Source organism: Juglans microcarpa x Juglans regia, chromosome 4D (genome assembly GCF_004785595.1).
Source record: "Juglans microcarpa x Juglans regia isolate MS1-56 chromosome 4D, Jm3101_v1.0, whole genome shotgun sequence".
NCBI lineage: Eukaryota > Viridiplantae > Streptophyta > Magnoliopsida > Fagales > Juglandaceae > Juglans > Juglans microcarpa x Juglans regia.
The window spans coordinates 31,578,777-31,595,120 of record NC_054600.1 but is presented as its reverse complement, the minus strand read 5'-3'; the positions used below and the strand labels follow the sequence as shown (position 1 = coordinate 31,595,120).

Sequence of the window (16,344 nt, the reverse complement as noted above, 5' to 3'; positions counted from 1 at the left end):
CAACAATTTGAGATATTAGAAAAAAAAAATTATGAACAACTATGTGGTAACACAAATCAATCTATGAATGGAGTCAAAATTGACGAGAAGAAGACAATCCGACATAAAGGTATGCTAATTCTATAGTTTATACTCCAAAGATCAAGGCAAAGGAACCGAAATCAAGTCAAACAAATAAGTTTCACAACAAATAAAGGCATCCATTACAGTCTGATCGTAAAGCACTCGACTTAAAAACCTAGTTATTGAGCCTAATTAAAACTCATAATCAACCTCAATAATTTATCATTTGTGGGTTTAGCCAATATGGCTCATTAAATATGATTTAGGTCCAATAAAAATTATTAATTTCTCGACTTTAGAATTATTGGGTCAGGTCATTACAATCTGTCACTAAAGACGCAACATTCATGATTAATAACACAAACCTAGTTTAGTTTGTTTAGGTTTGCTATTGAATTTGAAACTCTTGCATTTTGACTCATTTTCTCGTTGAGGAATGCTAAATAGAGTTATAAATTATACAAATATCGCATATTCTTTTTGAAAAAAAATGAGAATTATTATTAAATAATTTTTTATATAAATTTTATATTTACTCACCTTTTTTTAAAAAAATAAAATACTATACTTAGCACTCTACAAATATCATTTATCTTTCTCGTTTTAGTATTTTACTACCCGACCACGCCTTGCTTTCGAAGGGAATACTGTATAAGCCTCCAGGGTACCACAAAATGGACACTCGACCCAGATATTTTTAGGCTTATTCACCACTAAAAATCCAACTTTTCTGTCAATAATCAACACTCTCGGTCCTAAATTTTGGGCCGAGTAAATGATACTCTAGGGCTAGGCTCAGGTGTTCTGTCCTAATTTTTCCTCAATCCTTATTCCGTAGCATCCAATTTAGTCTGGTTTGATTTTATAGATGAGATGAAATAAAAATTAAAAGTTAAATAAATATTATTATAATATATTTTTTAAAGTTTTATTTTTTAAAATTTTAAAAAATTAAATTATTTATTTTATTTTGTATAAAAATTTAAAAAAAATAATAATTAGACGATGAGTTGAAATTGAACAGCCAAGGTCGAAATGTGTTCCTTGGTCTGAAGCCGCTCGATCCACTGAATTGCTTAATATAATCCCTCGAAATTTACGAAACCCCTCATCTTTCGAGGAAGACAAAATGATGAAAAGAAGAAGAAGAAAGGCAGATGGTTCTTCTATGCAAAATTACATGCCTTCCAAAGAAAGTCGTGTACACTCGGAATTAGGTTAGACAGGCATATATATAAGTCTCATATCTAATCGTATAAAAATAAACTCTGAATCGATTAATCACACCTACTCGAAAAACCCCGCACTTCTTTTTTCTCCCTCCTATTGTTTATTGTATCCTAGAAGTCTTTTTTAGATAAACAACCTTCTATCCAATATCAATATGCTTGGGTGCTCCCAGTTTTTCTTTTTAAACAGTTTTCTCAACACAACTAACATGTATTAGGTAACAATACAAGTATAGTTCACATCTAAACTTCTACCTCAAAAGTGTTAGTCAAAATTACAATTGAAATCTACTGCTTAAAGTCATTATATATAAGTACTGTTAATAACTTTTTCTTTGGAATTACTACCATTGAACTTCTTTATATCTTGTTTACTGCTCTTTGTTCCATATATAGGATGTTATAATTTTTTTTACTTGTATGTCAGACGTTCTCATCAGATTGTTTTGTTGTAGTACAGTTCAAGTCTTAATTAATATTTATTCTAATAACATTTATAATGATTTTAAAAAGAGGACTGCTATAAACACAAAGAGATCTCACACACTGATGTGGCACACAGTGTGCCACGTCTCCCCTTTTTTTTTTCCTCTTTTTTTTTTCCTCCCTTCTGCGTCTCCCCTCCCCTCCTCCCTCCACCCGTCTCCACCGTTCGCGTCGCCGCTATAGTGGTCGGAGACCACCTCAGGGCCGGCAGAAGCTGCCAGTGGTCCAAGCGGCAGCGTCTCCCACTCACGGCAGCGCGTGAGCCCTCTCCCCTCCTCCCCCTTTTCTTCTCTGTCTCGACCCATCTCCACCATTCGCATCGCCGCCATGGTGGTCAGGGACCACCTCAGGGCCGGCAGAAGCCGCCAGCAGTCCAAGCGGCAGCGTCTCCCATTCACGGTAGCGCGCGAGCCCCCTCCCCTCCTCTCCTCCCCCTTTCCCTCTCTATCTCAGCCCGTCTCCACCGTTCGTGTCGCCGCCATGGTGGTCGGTAGAATTCGCCGGCCTTGAGGTGGTCCCCGACTACCATGGCGACGATGCGAACTGTAGAGACGGGCCGAGACAGAGAGGTAAAGGGGAGGAGGGGAGGGGGCACGCATGGGAGGAGAAAAAAATAACAAGGAAAAAAAAATAGAGAAATGTGGTCACGTCAGTGTGTTGGATCCCTTTGTGGGATCCTTTTGTGTCTATAATATTTTTCTTTTAAAAAATATTTGGTTACATTTAAGCTAGTACTTTAAAATAACTTGTCAATAATACAATTGTATAAAATTCCATTTATAGAGCTTCCATTCACCACCTCTCATAGATGTTTGGGTGATAATATGCATGCCCTCGTAATTGTGGTATATATACGTGGCCTAGATATTGGCCGTACAAAAAAAAAGTCTACCTGTTCGTCATCTGTCACTTGTTTATTTGCCAACTAAGATATCATATCATCACATTAAATCTTTCATTCGATCATGATTCATATATATATATATATATATATATATATATATATATCATAAAATCTTTGTCTGTATCGGCATGTGGGTGCTAACTTGAGCCACATGTTTTTATAAAAGTACTTAATTCAAGTGTCGATTGAGATTGCCTTGTCATCAACACCAATCCTGTGCAGGTGCTAGCTGGAGCTAGCAGTATTGCTTTGCCCACCTGTTCTTCCATGACAGCCTTAAATTCTCTACTCGCTACAATACTTTTTGAATCTCAGTCCGAAAATTATATGTCACTAGATCTTATTGGCTAATTAAGTAGAAACCATAGAAGATTGAGATTACTATTTTAAAAAAACTTCCAGAAATTCTGATCAAATACTCACAAAGTGATCAAGGTATCAAAGTAAGTACTGATCATGACAGTAATAATATATATATATATATATATGTGCATGAGCTAGCATCGATGGAATTGGAGTCTAATGGGTAGAAATATAAGTGTTGATTAAATGTCGATAAGACCGATGATCAACACATGATGATTTTCGTCGACTTACTAATCTCTTAGCTCTTTAACAACTTCCTATAGATACCGAGTCGTGTGGAGAAGAGAAGGAAGTAGTACTGTTGCATTCAGATTCTAGATCCTCAAATCCCCAGAACTCTTCTTCGTCTTCCTCTGGCATCTTCCACCTCTCTTTGTCCACCTCTCCATCTTCCATTACCTCCATTACCTGTCAATTAGGGTCAGAATCATAATCATAGAATTTGGTATATATGTCATGACTAATTAAGAGTTCCAAGCATTGACATAATTCATATTAAAGCATTTTATTCCAATAATGAGCCAAAATAGGACCCCGCTTTCGCAATGATTTGTTTTTGTCCTCGCATGCATGAGTGTTGGATATATTGATGCCTGTTTTAGGTTTTAGCATAAAATGATTTAGGTTAGGTGGAATAGAACATCTGATGAATAATTGAGATTGTGTGAACAAAAAAATATCCAGTGCAGAGCCACCATGCCAACACCGAAGTTTAAATTCTAAAAAAAGAAGTAAAATTATTCTTATCAATTACTATTCACTACCATACACTCCACACTCTATAAAAAATACACTCATACCTTACGAAAAAAAAAAAAAAAAAACTATATTTGTAGGGTTTGCAAGTGAATAATAGCTGATGTATAGAATTTCTCATGAAAAACACTCCCACACTTTATGAAAAAAAAAAAAAAAATTAGGTGTAGAGTATGAAAGTGAATAGTTAATAAAATTACTCAAAAAAGAAACACCCTATCTAAATTCCATTTTGACTTGGCTGGTGAAAAGGATGTGCCAAGTCATCACAGGAAAACCACCACCTGCGATAGATGGCAGCTGAATTTAATGATATCTTGAGGCAATTTATAATGATTTTAATACAATTAGATCCATGAATACGAGTATGAAAAGGAAGTTTCCAATGTCTGATCTATATCTGTCATGAAATGGTCTTCTTCAAAGGTATTGCCATCGTAGCAGTACTTCCATTTGTTTGAAAACCCCGTCTTAGCTGATGGTGAGATAATCTCAAGTTTATAACCAAGCACCAAAGTGCCTCTTCGAGTACGTATATATTAAATAAAAAGACAAATTAAGTCTCTGGTATTTGATCAAGACAGAGCATGATTAGCTACCTCACTCATTGTTGGGCGCCACAATGAAGATGAGCGGATGCAAAGAGAGGCTGCAAAGGCTAGTCTTTCTAGCTGCTTTACATCATATGCCCCTCCAAGCCTTGGATCTATCAACTTTTCAGTCTCCCCTTTGATAAGTATTGGTTTGGCCTATTGAATACCAAATAACAATCAATAAAAACGTAGAACGATTGACAAAAACTGAATATTAAAATCTATCTATCTATTTCGCCTTAAGTTATCTATAACCCGATAAGAAACCCAAATGGGTCTTTCCAAAGAAGATAGTGACAAGTTTTCTTTTAAGGGTCGCTAGCTATTACCCAGCTGTGCAAGCTTTGGTGAGAGCCATCCAGTACCGGTCTCTTGCCTGAGATTATCTCCAAAAGAAAAACTCCAAAAGCAAACACATCCGTCTTCTCATCCACAATCCCATGCAAATAGTACTCAGGAGCCAAGTGCCTACATAATATTTAACATTAAACGTATGTAAAATCTTAGTACACTACATATTAATGATGACTCAGAGAGTAGTTTGTCTGGTTTTTACCCAAATGTCCCTTCGATCGGGCCTATTGAATGGTGAGACCATTGAGATGGAAGCCATTTTGCTAGTCCAAAATCCGATATCTGAAACATGCAAAAGAAAACAGATAAAAAACTTGATCAAGAAGAGGCAAAAACAAGTTGACTATAATGCTAAATGCGTACCTGTGGTTCGAAATCCTCAGTCAATAAAACGTTGGAGGTCTTGATATCCCGGTGAATTATTCTTCTTTGGCAGTCCTTGTGCAAGTAATGCAGGCCTCTAGCCGTCCCCATGGCTATCTTGTGCCTTGTTTTCCAATCTAACAGCGGCTGATTCGGGTCTACCACAAGGATTTTGAAACCAACCATTACCATGAAAAATAAAACCAAAGATATTTTGTTTTTCTAGAGGCAAGTCATCGATGTATATACCATGTAAAAGAGCAGCAACTGAGCCTTTTGAGGAGAAGTGGAAAATGAGGTAGAGCCCATTGTCAATACAACATCCTAAGAGATATAATACATTTGGGTGGTGCACATGACCAATGGTTCCAATCTCTGTCAAGAACTCCTTCTCTTTCCTTTCATCAGAAGAAGATTTCGTCAGTCTCTTCACTGCGATTTCTTCACCGTCTCCCAGAGTTCCTCTGTATACCTCTGCATAGCCTCCTCTGCCAACCAAATTCTCTGAGACGGTGACACCCACATATAAAAAAATGAATTTCAAGACAAAATCTAGATAAATAAACTGGAAAGAAACTAATACTAGTTATGATGGTACTTTTTCAGCTTTTTGGAAAAAAAAAAAAAAAAAAAGGAGAGATTACGAAGCAAAAACCTGAGCTAAAACCATTGGTGGCATAAAAAAGTTCTTCATAGGAGAAGCATTTCCAAGTGGGTCTCTGAGCAAGCTCTGGTACTGCAGCATTATTGAAGATATCTTTGTTTTCTACTATAGAGCGATCTGGTTTTGGAATTTCTCCTTCAAAATCTGGTCGTTTCAATGAGAAGAACCGCTTCAAGCTGTAGGCCCGAATATATTTCATCGTACAGTTTTACTAATGAAAACTTGAATCCAAACTATGTTTCATGCAAAACACAAAGAGAAACACAAAGGTATCTCCAGCTGAAACAGGATAGAAACTGAAACAAAATCCTCTCCGACAAACAGACACAGAGATTTAAGAAGCAGAGTCAAAGGATGCTCGGTTTAAGGTGTTTTTGTGAGTGGGAGTTAGAGAGAAGTGAAACCTGTGTTTGTGCGAGAAATGGTGATTGAATACAGAGATCCGTTAGAGGGACTTGAATGCTGTATTTATGGCTTTTTCATTCAAGTGAAAACAATGATGAAAATATCAAGTTGGAGCTAATTTGATGAGAACGATGGAGAAGACGGGCAGCGGGCAATGGGTCCATAACACTGTTGAATCCAGCTCCTTTCCAGTCAATTGGCCTGTCCAGTAATAAAACCAAAAGGATAGTAAGGATGTGCTTGGGGCGTTGGGCTGTCAAATGAGAGAAAATTTTGCCATGCTACTCATACGTAAACGGTGAACTACTCAGTCACAGGATCTTCACAACCTTTTTGAATGAGTCAAGAATCTTACTGATTCGATTCCCTTTTTTTGTTTTTCTTTTTATATACGGGGTGGACGATTTCGAATCCAAATTTTTTATTTGAAGAACAGGATAATATGCATTAGGCTCTCAGCAATTCTCTTGTTTTTAGGATTTTGAATAAGGTTCAATTTTCAAACTTTATTTTTTGCAATAAATTTTCAAACATTAAATGTAATGGTAAAAATATAGCTGGCCTAGATATTTTAAATGAACAGAAAAACACAGTGATGGTAAACCTAGAGCTTACCACTTCACTATTAGAATTAATTGATCTGGGAGAGAGAGAGAGAAAGAGTATTAAATTAATATATTTGGATCGCTCTTGTCACGCCTTATACAAAGATTGAAGTTATATCATTCGGGAATTATAGAGAAACCACATGGCAGTGTTTAATAGCATAGCGTATGGAAGTGTTTGAAGGCAACAACATTTGAACTTTTCAAGGTTTGTGCAGCTGCATCACTTCAGATACGTATGTTTTCACGCCTACCAAGAACTATGCATTAAACCTGCAATGTCACATTTTCCCATCAAACACATATAATATAGTTGTTTCAGAAAAGCGAGAAAGTACTGATGTTTCACTGTTCTTCACGAGCTCACAAACTTTTTTCTACTCCCTCTATCCAACTTTAATTGATTTCAAAGTTAAAGCTAGCGCATAAAAAAGAAGGTTATGTTGGAGGGAGGGGAGCGCGCGAGATATCTTCGCACTTCGCAGTAATACCCAATCCGTTCTAAACTGATTATGCTTTTATTGAATTGATCATCTGGACGTGCTTACTTTTGGAGTACTTTTGGCATCCGCAAAGGCGAAGGCCATGAGATGAGGCCGTGCTCATCTAGTAGCCATGCATTCACGAGTTCGTATGAGTGCAAGCATGGCATCATTTAATTTCTATCTAGAAAAGAGTGGCATTAATTATTTTTCGCATCATGGTTTGAGACACGAGAGATTATAATTGGCCGTACGTTGTACTTTGCGGCGTTAATTACAACAATAATTATATAATATATAAAAAGAAAATAGATCTTGAAGAAATTCAAGCACAGACAGTACTGTGCCTACATGTACAGTACTGTAGAGTTTATAAAATATTTATAGAATTATACATATAGAGTTTCAGTGTTAGTATCCATACATACAATAATATATATATATATATATATATATTTAATACTGGCTAACATATTTGCATGTGATCATAGCAATATACTTGCCTCAAATCGCGACATTGTAGAGACTTGCACAATGTGCCAAAAAAAAAAAAAAAAACAGAAATGCTAAAAATTAAAGGCTTATACTCATAAGAAAATCGCTAAAATGCACAGGAAAGTTGCCAGCATTTCCTGTTACAGGTGTAAGCATGCATGCAAGAAACTCAATAAATTAGGAGAAAGTGGTTATGAAGTAAATTAAAGCGGAAAGAGTAATCCTTACATATATAGGGTTGAATCTGATTGATCTATTTTGCCTCGTTGGCTGTAGAAAATAGGATATAGTGGGGAGATTGGGACTGTACGTGACGAAGGTTGATCAACCCTCTAGAAATCATTGCGTACTAACTAAAAGCTGGTTACTTTACTCTTTCTCTCTTCTTATCCATTACTTTTGTTTACCCAATCAATGTTGGTAACGTTATGAATTTCACCCTGCGTTACGGGCTATGGCCTGGGTTGCGAAGGCCCATGCCACGCCATTGAAGGCATTAATAATTATAATCAAACCCAATGTTATTTATAATTAATGGATAATAATATTCTTACACTTTATTTACTATTATTTTACTATCTAGTTATTTTTTTCTTTTGCTATTTGAATCTGAATTAAAAACTTTAAAACATCACATTTTTGCATAATATAGAAGAAAATAAATTCAATCAACTAACGTAATTATAAGAGAGTTTTCTCCTCCTATTGGCCCGTATGGAAAATCCATGAGAGATCTCTAGGAGAGTGAGTCAGAGAGCCTAGTCAAACCCAACGACCCTCCTCTAAAAGGAGTCAGTGGGTCTCTATAGAGTACTCAACCCCCATGAGAGATCTCTAGGAGAGTGAGTCAGAGAGCCTAGTCAAACCCAACGACCCTCCTCTAAAAGGAGTCAGTGGGTCTCTATAGAGTACTCAACCCATGAGCAAAACCTACTTATGAAGCAATCCACACGTGAAAAAAGTAGACGGTAGGGGTAGATGAGACTTGCTAGCCTTGACACCCCCGACGACACCCAACCCTCGGGAACTTGAGCAGGCAGGTGGACAGGAAATACTGGGAACCCTCGATCTCCTGACAGCAGGCATAAAAGGACTTAACAATGAAGATTTGCAGGGTAAAGTGAGTCAGGGAGTCACATCGCATTACTAACCCCACTCTCCAGACTCTGCACCGCGCCACCCAAGGAGCCACGTTGTATTAAAGAATTATGACTAAGTGAACAGTTGAAGTAACATGAACTGCCCAAGGCCATGTATGAGATGTCTCCACCTAGAAACCTAGTATAAAAGTTGATCCCCAGGTACGAAAAACTCTTTCTAATTCATCTAAGCTCACGCACAAACTACAAAGGAGATATACTGACTTAAGCATCGAAGACTCCCTGTCCTCTACCAAGGCCCTCACTCTCTGTATTTTCTTAAGTGTGCAGGTGAAAGGATCAAGACTTGAGTTGTTGGAACCCGGCCCAAAAGTATATAACACACGACACAATATCAATTTTTATAAAATTGAATTTATTTTTAATTAAATTATATGATTATATTGGTTGATTGAATTTATTTTCTTCTATATTATACAATAATGTCATGTTTTGATATTTTTAATCAAACTTTAAAAAGCAAAAAGAAAAAAATTATGGAGTAGTAAAATAGTAGTAAATGAGGTGTAAGTGTATCTTTTTCAACTTAAAATATCTTAATACGTAAGACTTATAATTTGTTTTAATTTTTCATAAAGTATTAAACTCATATTAATATCTAAATATACTTTAAACTTAATTTAAATAAATTATATTTTTTTTTATTATTTAATTTATTACTATTCATAAAAAAACTCACCTCCGTTAAACTCCGTTAATCCTTCAAACGCTGGTTAAGTTAGTAAGTAAAACTAGTAAAAAGCAAAGGGTTCTGGGTTTTCCTACGGCCTCGAGTCGTGGCTCAAATCCATAAAAAGGGTGCGCCAAGTAACCCCGTATGTTATCAAACCCTAAACACCACGCACCATGACCGACCGCGACCGGGACCGGGATCGGGATCGGGACAGAGCTCGCGACCACGACAGAGATAGACGGCGAGATAAGGAGGACCGTGACCGAGAGCGAAGCCGCACCAAGAGATCCCGTACGCCCGAGCGAGGCCGATCCTCTCGCCACACCCGGTCTCGCACTCGCTCTCCCGATCGCTACCGCTCACGCTCTCCTGAAGACCGCTCCCACCGACGCAGCCACCGCCACTCCAACCACCGCTCCACTTCACCCAAGCGCCGCCGCCGCAGCGAATCCACCGACGAGAGGGAGCGACAGAAGGTCGTCTCCGACTTCGTTGACGGGATTGTAAAAGAACAAAAGCAACAACAAAAACGCAAGGATAGCGTCGATGGTGAAGGAGGAGATGGACAGGTGGAGGGTGTGGACGAGGATGAGCTGGAGATGATGAAGAAGCTGGGGATCCCCGTTGGCTTCGACTCGACCAAAGGCAAGCCGGTGGACGGAGCCGACGTGAGCGGTGTCAGAGCTGTGACGAAACGACAGCCAAGGCAGTATATGAACCGCCGCGGCGGGTTTAATCGCCCATTGCCTGCCGAGCGGAACCGGTGAAATCAATTCCGCCCTTCCGGGTTAGTTAGGGTTTCGTTATTTTTTTTCGATTTCTTGTTTAATTTCCCATATGTTCAAGTTTTATTGTATGCGTGACTCTGTTTACTAGGGTTTAGTAGCCCATTGCCTGCCGAGCGAAACCGGTGCTATCGATTCTCCTTCCCGGATTAGTAAGGGTTTCGTCATATTTCTTTTCGTTTCTTTGTTTAATTCCCGGTGTGTGACTCTGTGTCCGAGGGTCTATTGCCTGTTAAGCGGAGCCAGTGTCATTTATTTAGTGATATCGACTCCGCCTTCACGGGTTAGTTAGGGTTTCGTCATTTTTTTGAGTTTTGTTTAATGTCCCATGTGTTAAGTTTTCTTGTGTGTGTGACTCGGTGTCCTAGGGTTTGAAAGTTTAGGAAATCTTGGGATTTTATGCAATTGGGTGGTTAGTTAAGCTTTTTTTTTTGGCTTGTTTGATCTAGTTACCTGTTAGTTTTTCTGTTAAAAATCACTTGGATCGCTGAATCAATTGTGATGTTTGATTTATATTTAGAGGTTCTTGGAAATTTTCATGCCCAAGAAAATATAAAGAGGACCATTAGGTTCACAAAGAGACTTCACAAAAGTAAGTGTTACAAATTGATGTGGCTACATGTGATACATTAGATTTACTTCACAAAGAAATAATTTTTACTACAATCTAATGTACAACAGGTAGCCTCATTAGTTTATTGAATTTACTTTTGTGAAATATGTTTGTGAACCTAACATTTCTCAAATATAAATTACATATAAAGTGGTATGGTCTTAGTTTTAGTGGTATGCTCCCTTCAGATTTATAGTTTGAAGTCTTGGGTGCAATTAATTTCTAGAGGTCATGTGTCATTGGTGAAAAGCCAATGATTTACCTGATCCATGTGATGAGAATACGTTATACAGGTCCAGTCTTTAAGTGGATTCAAGACATTGTGTTTGCACCATCTCTGGGATTCCTCTTCATATAAAAATATATGCATTACATCTAGGACGACAAAGAGGGAACCCATCGGTTCAAACAAACATTATAATGTATAAATGTACGGGTAAATTGTAATTGTTTTAGAGCACTAAATTTAGAATTTACATTGTGTAATGTTAGAAACTAGTTTTGTAGGTTGGGCTATTGTATTGAATTAGACAAAGATCAATATGATGAAAAAAAACTTCTTGATTACCTATAATTTTTTTTATCGGTATTACCTATAAAAGAAATATGATGGAACATTACCTTTCACCCTCTGGATATGGAGTGTATAATTTGCTCAAAGTTGTTTCCTTTGGAGAATTTTTTTAGTGGAGTTTCATGAGCTGTCCATGTTTTGTTAATTTGAAAAAAGGACTAGGGCTCTTATAAAAAAAATTCTAGTCGTTCAAACTGGACTAGGGCTAATTTATTGTGAAACTTATTTAGTTGTCCAATGTGTGTTCAAAACATTAAATGCTAAGTGTGCTAATAAATAAAAATCATGCTCAATGTAAACTTAGGTTGCATTTAGTTGCAAGATTCAGTTGAACTCAGTCTAATTTTAAGCTGAGTCTAACATTCAAACACTCAACTCTTAAATTACTAAATTCATCTCAACTCAAAACCTTCTTACACGTGGGATCCACAACCTTTTCAACTTAACACATCTTTATACGTGGGACCCATGACTTTTTTCAATTTCCTATAAAAAGTATTAAACTCATCTTAACATCCAAACATACTTTAAACTCAGTTTAGATGAGTCTCACATAACTCATTCCACTACTCAACTCACTACTATTCATAAAGAATTGAGCTCAGCTCAACATTCAAACGCAGCCTTAGGCCATCACAGATGTTCCAAAGCAGTTTAAGCATGGGGTTCTATATCTGAAGATTTGTTTCATGTATGTGAATTGACTTATGAAGTTCCACAATATTTGTTTTCCCCCTTTTGGATAGATACAATATCTATTTTTCTTCATCTGTGATAGAAACACCTGTGAGGAGAGTGAAATACCCATGTGAGAGAAACTAAATCACTGCCACCTAGGTCGGCGAGTGGCTGCTCACCGCCGGCACAGACTACATTGCGGGCCCAGGAGACCTCGTCGAGGGTCGTCCGACGCTGGTCATCCTGCTGGCGACCTATTTCTTGCAAGATCCGTTTCTGGGATCTATTTTGCCGGTATCGATCAGATCTTTGGTGCTTGATTTGCACCTTCCCACTGCCACAGACTAGTCTGGCAACTCCAGTAAGGGCCTTTCGATGCAGATTTCTCTGTGTCGTCTCTTAGAGTACTTCGGTGACGTCCCTACAACAGTTCCGTTGGTTGTGCCATCGACACATAATGAGTCGAAGTTTTCCGACGAGTCTTCTAGGAATACTCTGGTGTCAAGCTCTGATATTTGACGTTGTTGGTCTTCAACTGTGTCCCTATGTCATAGATTTTGATCTGGTTTCTCTGAGATGACGAATGGTTGTTGAAGGAGGGGAGTTGGTCAGTATGGGTTCTTCTATGGAGTTGGCCAGAGAATCTAAACCCTTTACATTGGTGAAGGAGGGGAGCATGTTGGTCATTATTGAAAGGAGTCGAAGGGTGATATCTAAGTTGGTTTTGGGTTCAACAACAGTACAGTGGCTGGCCAAGGCCATGGAAGCGTGCTCAAAGGATAAGAAACAAGATTTTTTCTCCATTGTCCGAGGACGTTATATGGCGGTGGAGGAGTATGGTGGTGGTGGGAGGAGGAATTTTATTTTCATTCCTAAGGGGTGCAGTGGCTGGAGAAGGATGGGGGAGGTGCTGTGTGATTTTTCCTTCGGCAAGAGAGGGAGTGACGGCTTGGAATGACAAGGTGCTGCAAGACATGGCTCTGTCAGGGAGTCGCGTAGTAGACATGTAGGTGGCGTGGCAAAGAGGGAGAACTTGGAGGTGCATAAAGACCCAAGTACATCCTCGGTGGCGAGGCGATCTTATGCGGCAACTCTAAAGTCGGGTCATGCTTCGGGGGTTCAGAGTAAGGGGGGTCTACAAATCATGCCTCAGGACCAACTTGTTAAGATGCACAATTATTTAAAGGAGATAGAAACCCAACTTGTCGAGTTGAAGGTAGCGATAATTTTCTTGTCTACGAAAATAGACCGGCTTTCAGCTGGAGGCAACAAGGTTGTAAGAAACAAGATAAGCCCGAATCCTTTAAACTCAGATAAAGGAAAATGGAAGATCAGATTCGGCCCCTGTCCCTATAACCAGATCCAGGAGAGTATGGTGGGTCAAACGGAAATCTAGGTTATTTGAAGCGGGGTCTACATTGGGTATCGGCGTAGAGACATCAATAATGGAATGTCATTCGCCTCATGTTACACAAGATAGACCAATAGTCGGTATTACACCCTTGGTCCCCAAAGAAACTATGGCTACCTCGTCAGAGTTGAAGGAAAATGATGTACTGTTGAGGTTTGAATGAGATGTAGGATCCGCAATCACCCCAGAGGTGAAGGGACATGCTGTCACCCCAGAATCTTCAATGGGGACCCTGATAATTGGAGAGAACCAATGGAATTGCTGGAGAACCAATGGGTGTGCCTTGTGACTAGAGGAATGTCTAGAGTCGGGGGTGCAGTTGGATACTGTCTGGGGATAACGTTGCTCCCCTGGTCTCTTCCTCCAATAGCGGACTGGATTCTGCCTAAAGTTAACGAGATTCAGCAGTTTGTGGGAATTTCACATGGAGGATGTGAAGACCAATTTAAAGAACTAATCGCTACAATTGAGGCAAGCCATGTGCTTGAAACCAAATCAAGTTTCAACAAGAAAAGTAGGAAGTTACAGCGTCTTTCTTGGGCAATCAACTATAACGCTAAGGGTGGTAGCTCAATTAGAGGGAAGTCTAAAGGGAGGACATTGTGAAGACGGGAATCAAGGGGTTGGGTGTTCGGGTAGAGTTTTAGTTCTACGGAAAACAAGGGGTTGGGGTTGGGTTTGGTGTTTTCTGGGCTTTTTGGGTCATTTTGGGCAAGGTGTTTTCTTGTGTACATTCAGCGTACTTGTTTCTTCTTTTGATATATATAATATTTTTACTTATAAAAAAAAAAAAGAATGTGTATTTTCCTGATCTAGGACTTTTTTCAAATTGGAGCAGATTGGCTCAAATATGGTGCCCCCAAGGACGTGGGCTCTTGTAGTTTATTTGCTTTGGGAAGTTTCTCTAAGTATGTTTGTATGGTAATTTCGTAGGTGTTGAACACAATCAAGATTCGTTCATTAACTTTTGCGTTGCTTGTGCACCCCGGTTAGTCGGAACTTTGTTTCGGACACCTGTTGCCAATAGAAAGAAATTTATATGTTGTGGTTTTGGGTGTTTCAAAATTCAGACCGATCAGGTTACCAGTTGTGAGATTTTGAATTCATGTCTTGTAATGATTTTGGTTCTATGCGTGTGGGTGACTGAACATGTATGTCTAGTGGCTACTCTTGCAAACAGAGGAACTCTACATTATTGTTTGGAGACTGGGGGTTTGTAAAGAAGCTAAAGCTGAATGCAATCGTCATGGTTGCAGATATGACCATTGTTTTCCTCGTATCAATTATATTCAAGTTTCATAAGGGAACAAAGGGAAGGAGTTGATGGTGAAAACCACTAGTTTCCAAGCATTGGAAGTCTTGTGTTTGAGCTCAACCTTTGCAAAATGTCTAATTTTGTGGGGAAATCCGACTTAAAGGCCAATATGTTGCCAAGTCCGTGGATTTGCTAATGTTCAAATTGGAGGGCACTATATTCTCTGTTTAATGTTTGAATTGAGTAGTCAACCAAAGAAGGGTTGAATTAAATGACGTGGGAAAAGAACTGGACCAGTAGATTTGTGTGGGTTAAACGATGGTATTTTGGGTGATAAACGAAGCATATGGCTTTTATTTGTTGTTCTTTTGTTATGGTGATAAAGCATTGTTGCGCTTTCTGCCTTCAAATTGGTGTAGGAATTTGTGCATGCGAGTATCAAACAATTCCAGAGTCTCAGCTTAAGCGTATGACTTCTATTTGTTGTTCTTCCGAGCTGGTAATGAAACATTGTTATTCTTTCTGCTCTGAAGTTGGTGTGAATGCATGCGTGTGTTTCGAAAAAGTTTTAGGTTGATTTGTGTTCTATGAAATTACGAGATTCCTATTTTGAGATCAGCTGAGAAACATTTAAGTTATTCAAGATATGGTCGTAGCGTCCTAATGAACCATAATTTTTGTTCTCTCTTTCCAGGTGGGTGGTATCTTCTGGCAAGAATTGGTCAGTTGCAGAGTTGGATTCTTGACACCGATGATGAAAACCATAATGAACGATGGCATGAGACTTGCGTTTTGATACTATCTGATGACTGCTATCTTGAGACTCGGATTGTTGTAGCGGTGCATTGTGTTTTATTTTTCTAGATATTTGTCGTATTGATTAAATTCCAAATTTAAATGCAGTATCTGAGATTACTCGCTTGGCCCCTCTGAGATATCATCTGATGTCTGCTGTCAATACGCAATAGCATCTGATCTGTAGATCCCAATCTCTTACGGATTGCTTTTTCATATGCAACTCCTTGTCCATCTGCCAGTTGCAACTTGCCATAGCTTGAGAGAATGTGAAGGAGGGAATATGTTATCACAGGCATTTAATGCTTTAATTTGATCTTTTAAGTGCTACTGCAAGGCAGCAATGTTACAAATGGATGTGCACACATCTAGAGATCATATAATGGCTAAATATCTGTGTTTTACTCCACGTTATCGTATGCACTTTGTTGTTGTGTATACTGTTTTGGTTCAATTTTGATTTAATTGAAGTAATGACATTTATTCGGTAAGATTGCTACTACACCACGTCCAAAGTTTTATTATTCTCAAATGTACTAGTTGATGTAAAATGTTTCAAGTGATTTTATGAAAATCAATATTTATATTTATGCAGTTATTGGATGGTCGTGGCTTATATAGATGGGCGTTAAAGA

The 16,344-nt window shown here is 38.5% G+C and overlaps 2 protein-coding genes across 3 annotated transcripts; one reads left to right on the top strand and one right to left on the bottom strand.

Moving 5' to 3' along the window:
* Positions 1-3,139: 3,139 nt before the first annotated feature.
* On the bottom strand, positions 3,140-6,360 carry LOC121261039 (probable receptor-like serine/threonine-protein kinase At5g57670). The gene is made up of 7 exons (XM_041163176.1): positions 5,770-6,360; positions 5,364-5,618; positions 5,115-5,272; positions 4,954-5,033; positions 4,727-4,865; positions 4,404-4,553; positions 3,140-3,456 (listed from the first exon to the last, which is right to left on the bottom strand). The coding sequence occupies exons 1-7, from the start codon at positions 5,975-5,977 to the stop codon at positions 3,295-3,297; spliced, it is 1,152 nt and encodes a 383-aa protein (XP_041019110.1). The 5' UTR covers positions 5,978-6,360; the 3' UTR covers positions 3,140-3,294.
* A 3,304-nt stretch (positions 6,361-9,664) lies between these two features.
* On the top strand, positions 9,665-16,118 carry LOC121261037 (U4/U6.U5 small nuclear ribonucleoprotein 27 kDa protein). Of its 2 annotated transcripts, none has more exons than XM_041163175.1 (2): positions 9,665-10,385; positions 15,818-16,118. In XM_041163175.1, the coding sequence occupies exon 1, from the start codon at positions 9,772-9,774 to the stop codon at positions 10,363-10,365; it is 594 nt and encodes a 197-aa protein (XP_041019109.1). In that variant the 5' UTR covers positions 9,665-9,771; the 3' UTR covers positions 10,366-10,385; positions 15,818-16,118. The 2 variants fall into 2 exon arrangements, with proteins under 2 accessions (XP_041019109.1, XP_041019108.1); XM_041163174.1 differs by having other exon boundaries at positions 15,609-16,118.
* Positions 16,119-16,344: the final 226 nt, after the last annotated feature.

Coding starts and splice junctions, on each gene's coding strand:
- LOC121261039 (XM_041163176.1), bottom strand. CDS start 5,977: ATGAAATATATTCGGGCCTACAGCTTGAAGCGGTTCTTCTCATTGAAA. Junction 5,619..5,769: donor CACCAATGGTTTTAGCTCAG/GTTTTTGCTTCG, acceptor TCACCGTCTCAG/AGAATTTGGTTGGCAGAGGA. Junction 4,866..4,953: donor CCGATCGAAGGGACATTTGG/GTAAAAACCAGA, acceptor AATATTATGTAG/GCACTTGGCTCCTGAGTACT.
- LOC121261037 (XM_041163175.1), top strand. CDS start 9,772: ATGACCGACCGCGACCGGGACCGGGATCGGGATCGGGACAGAGCTCGC.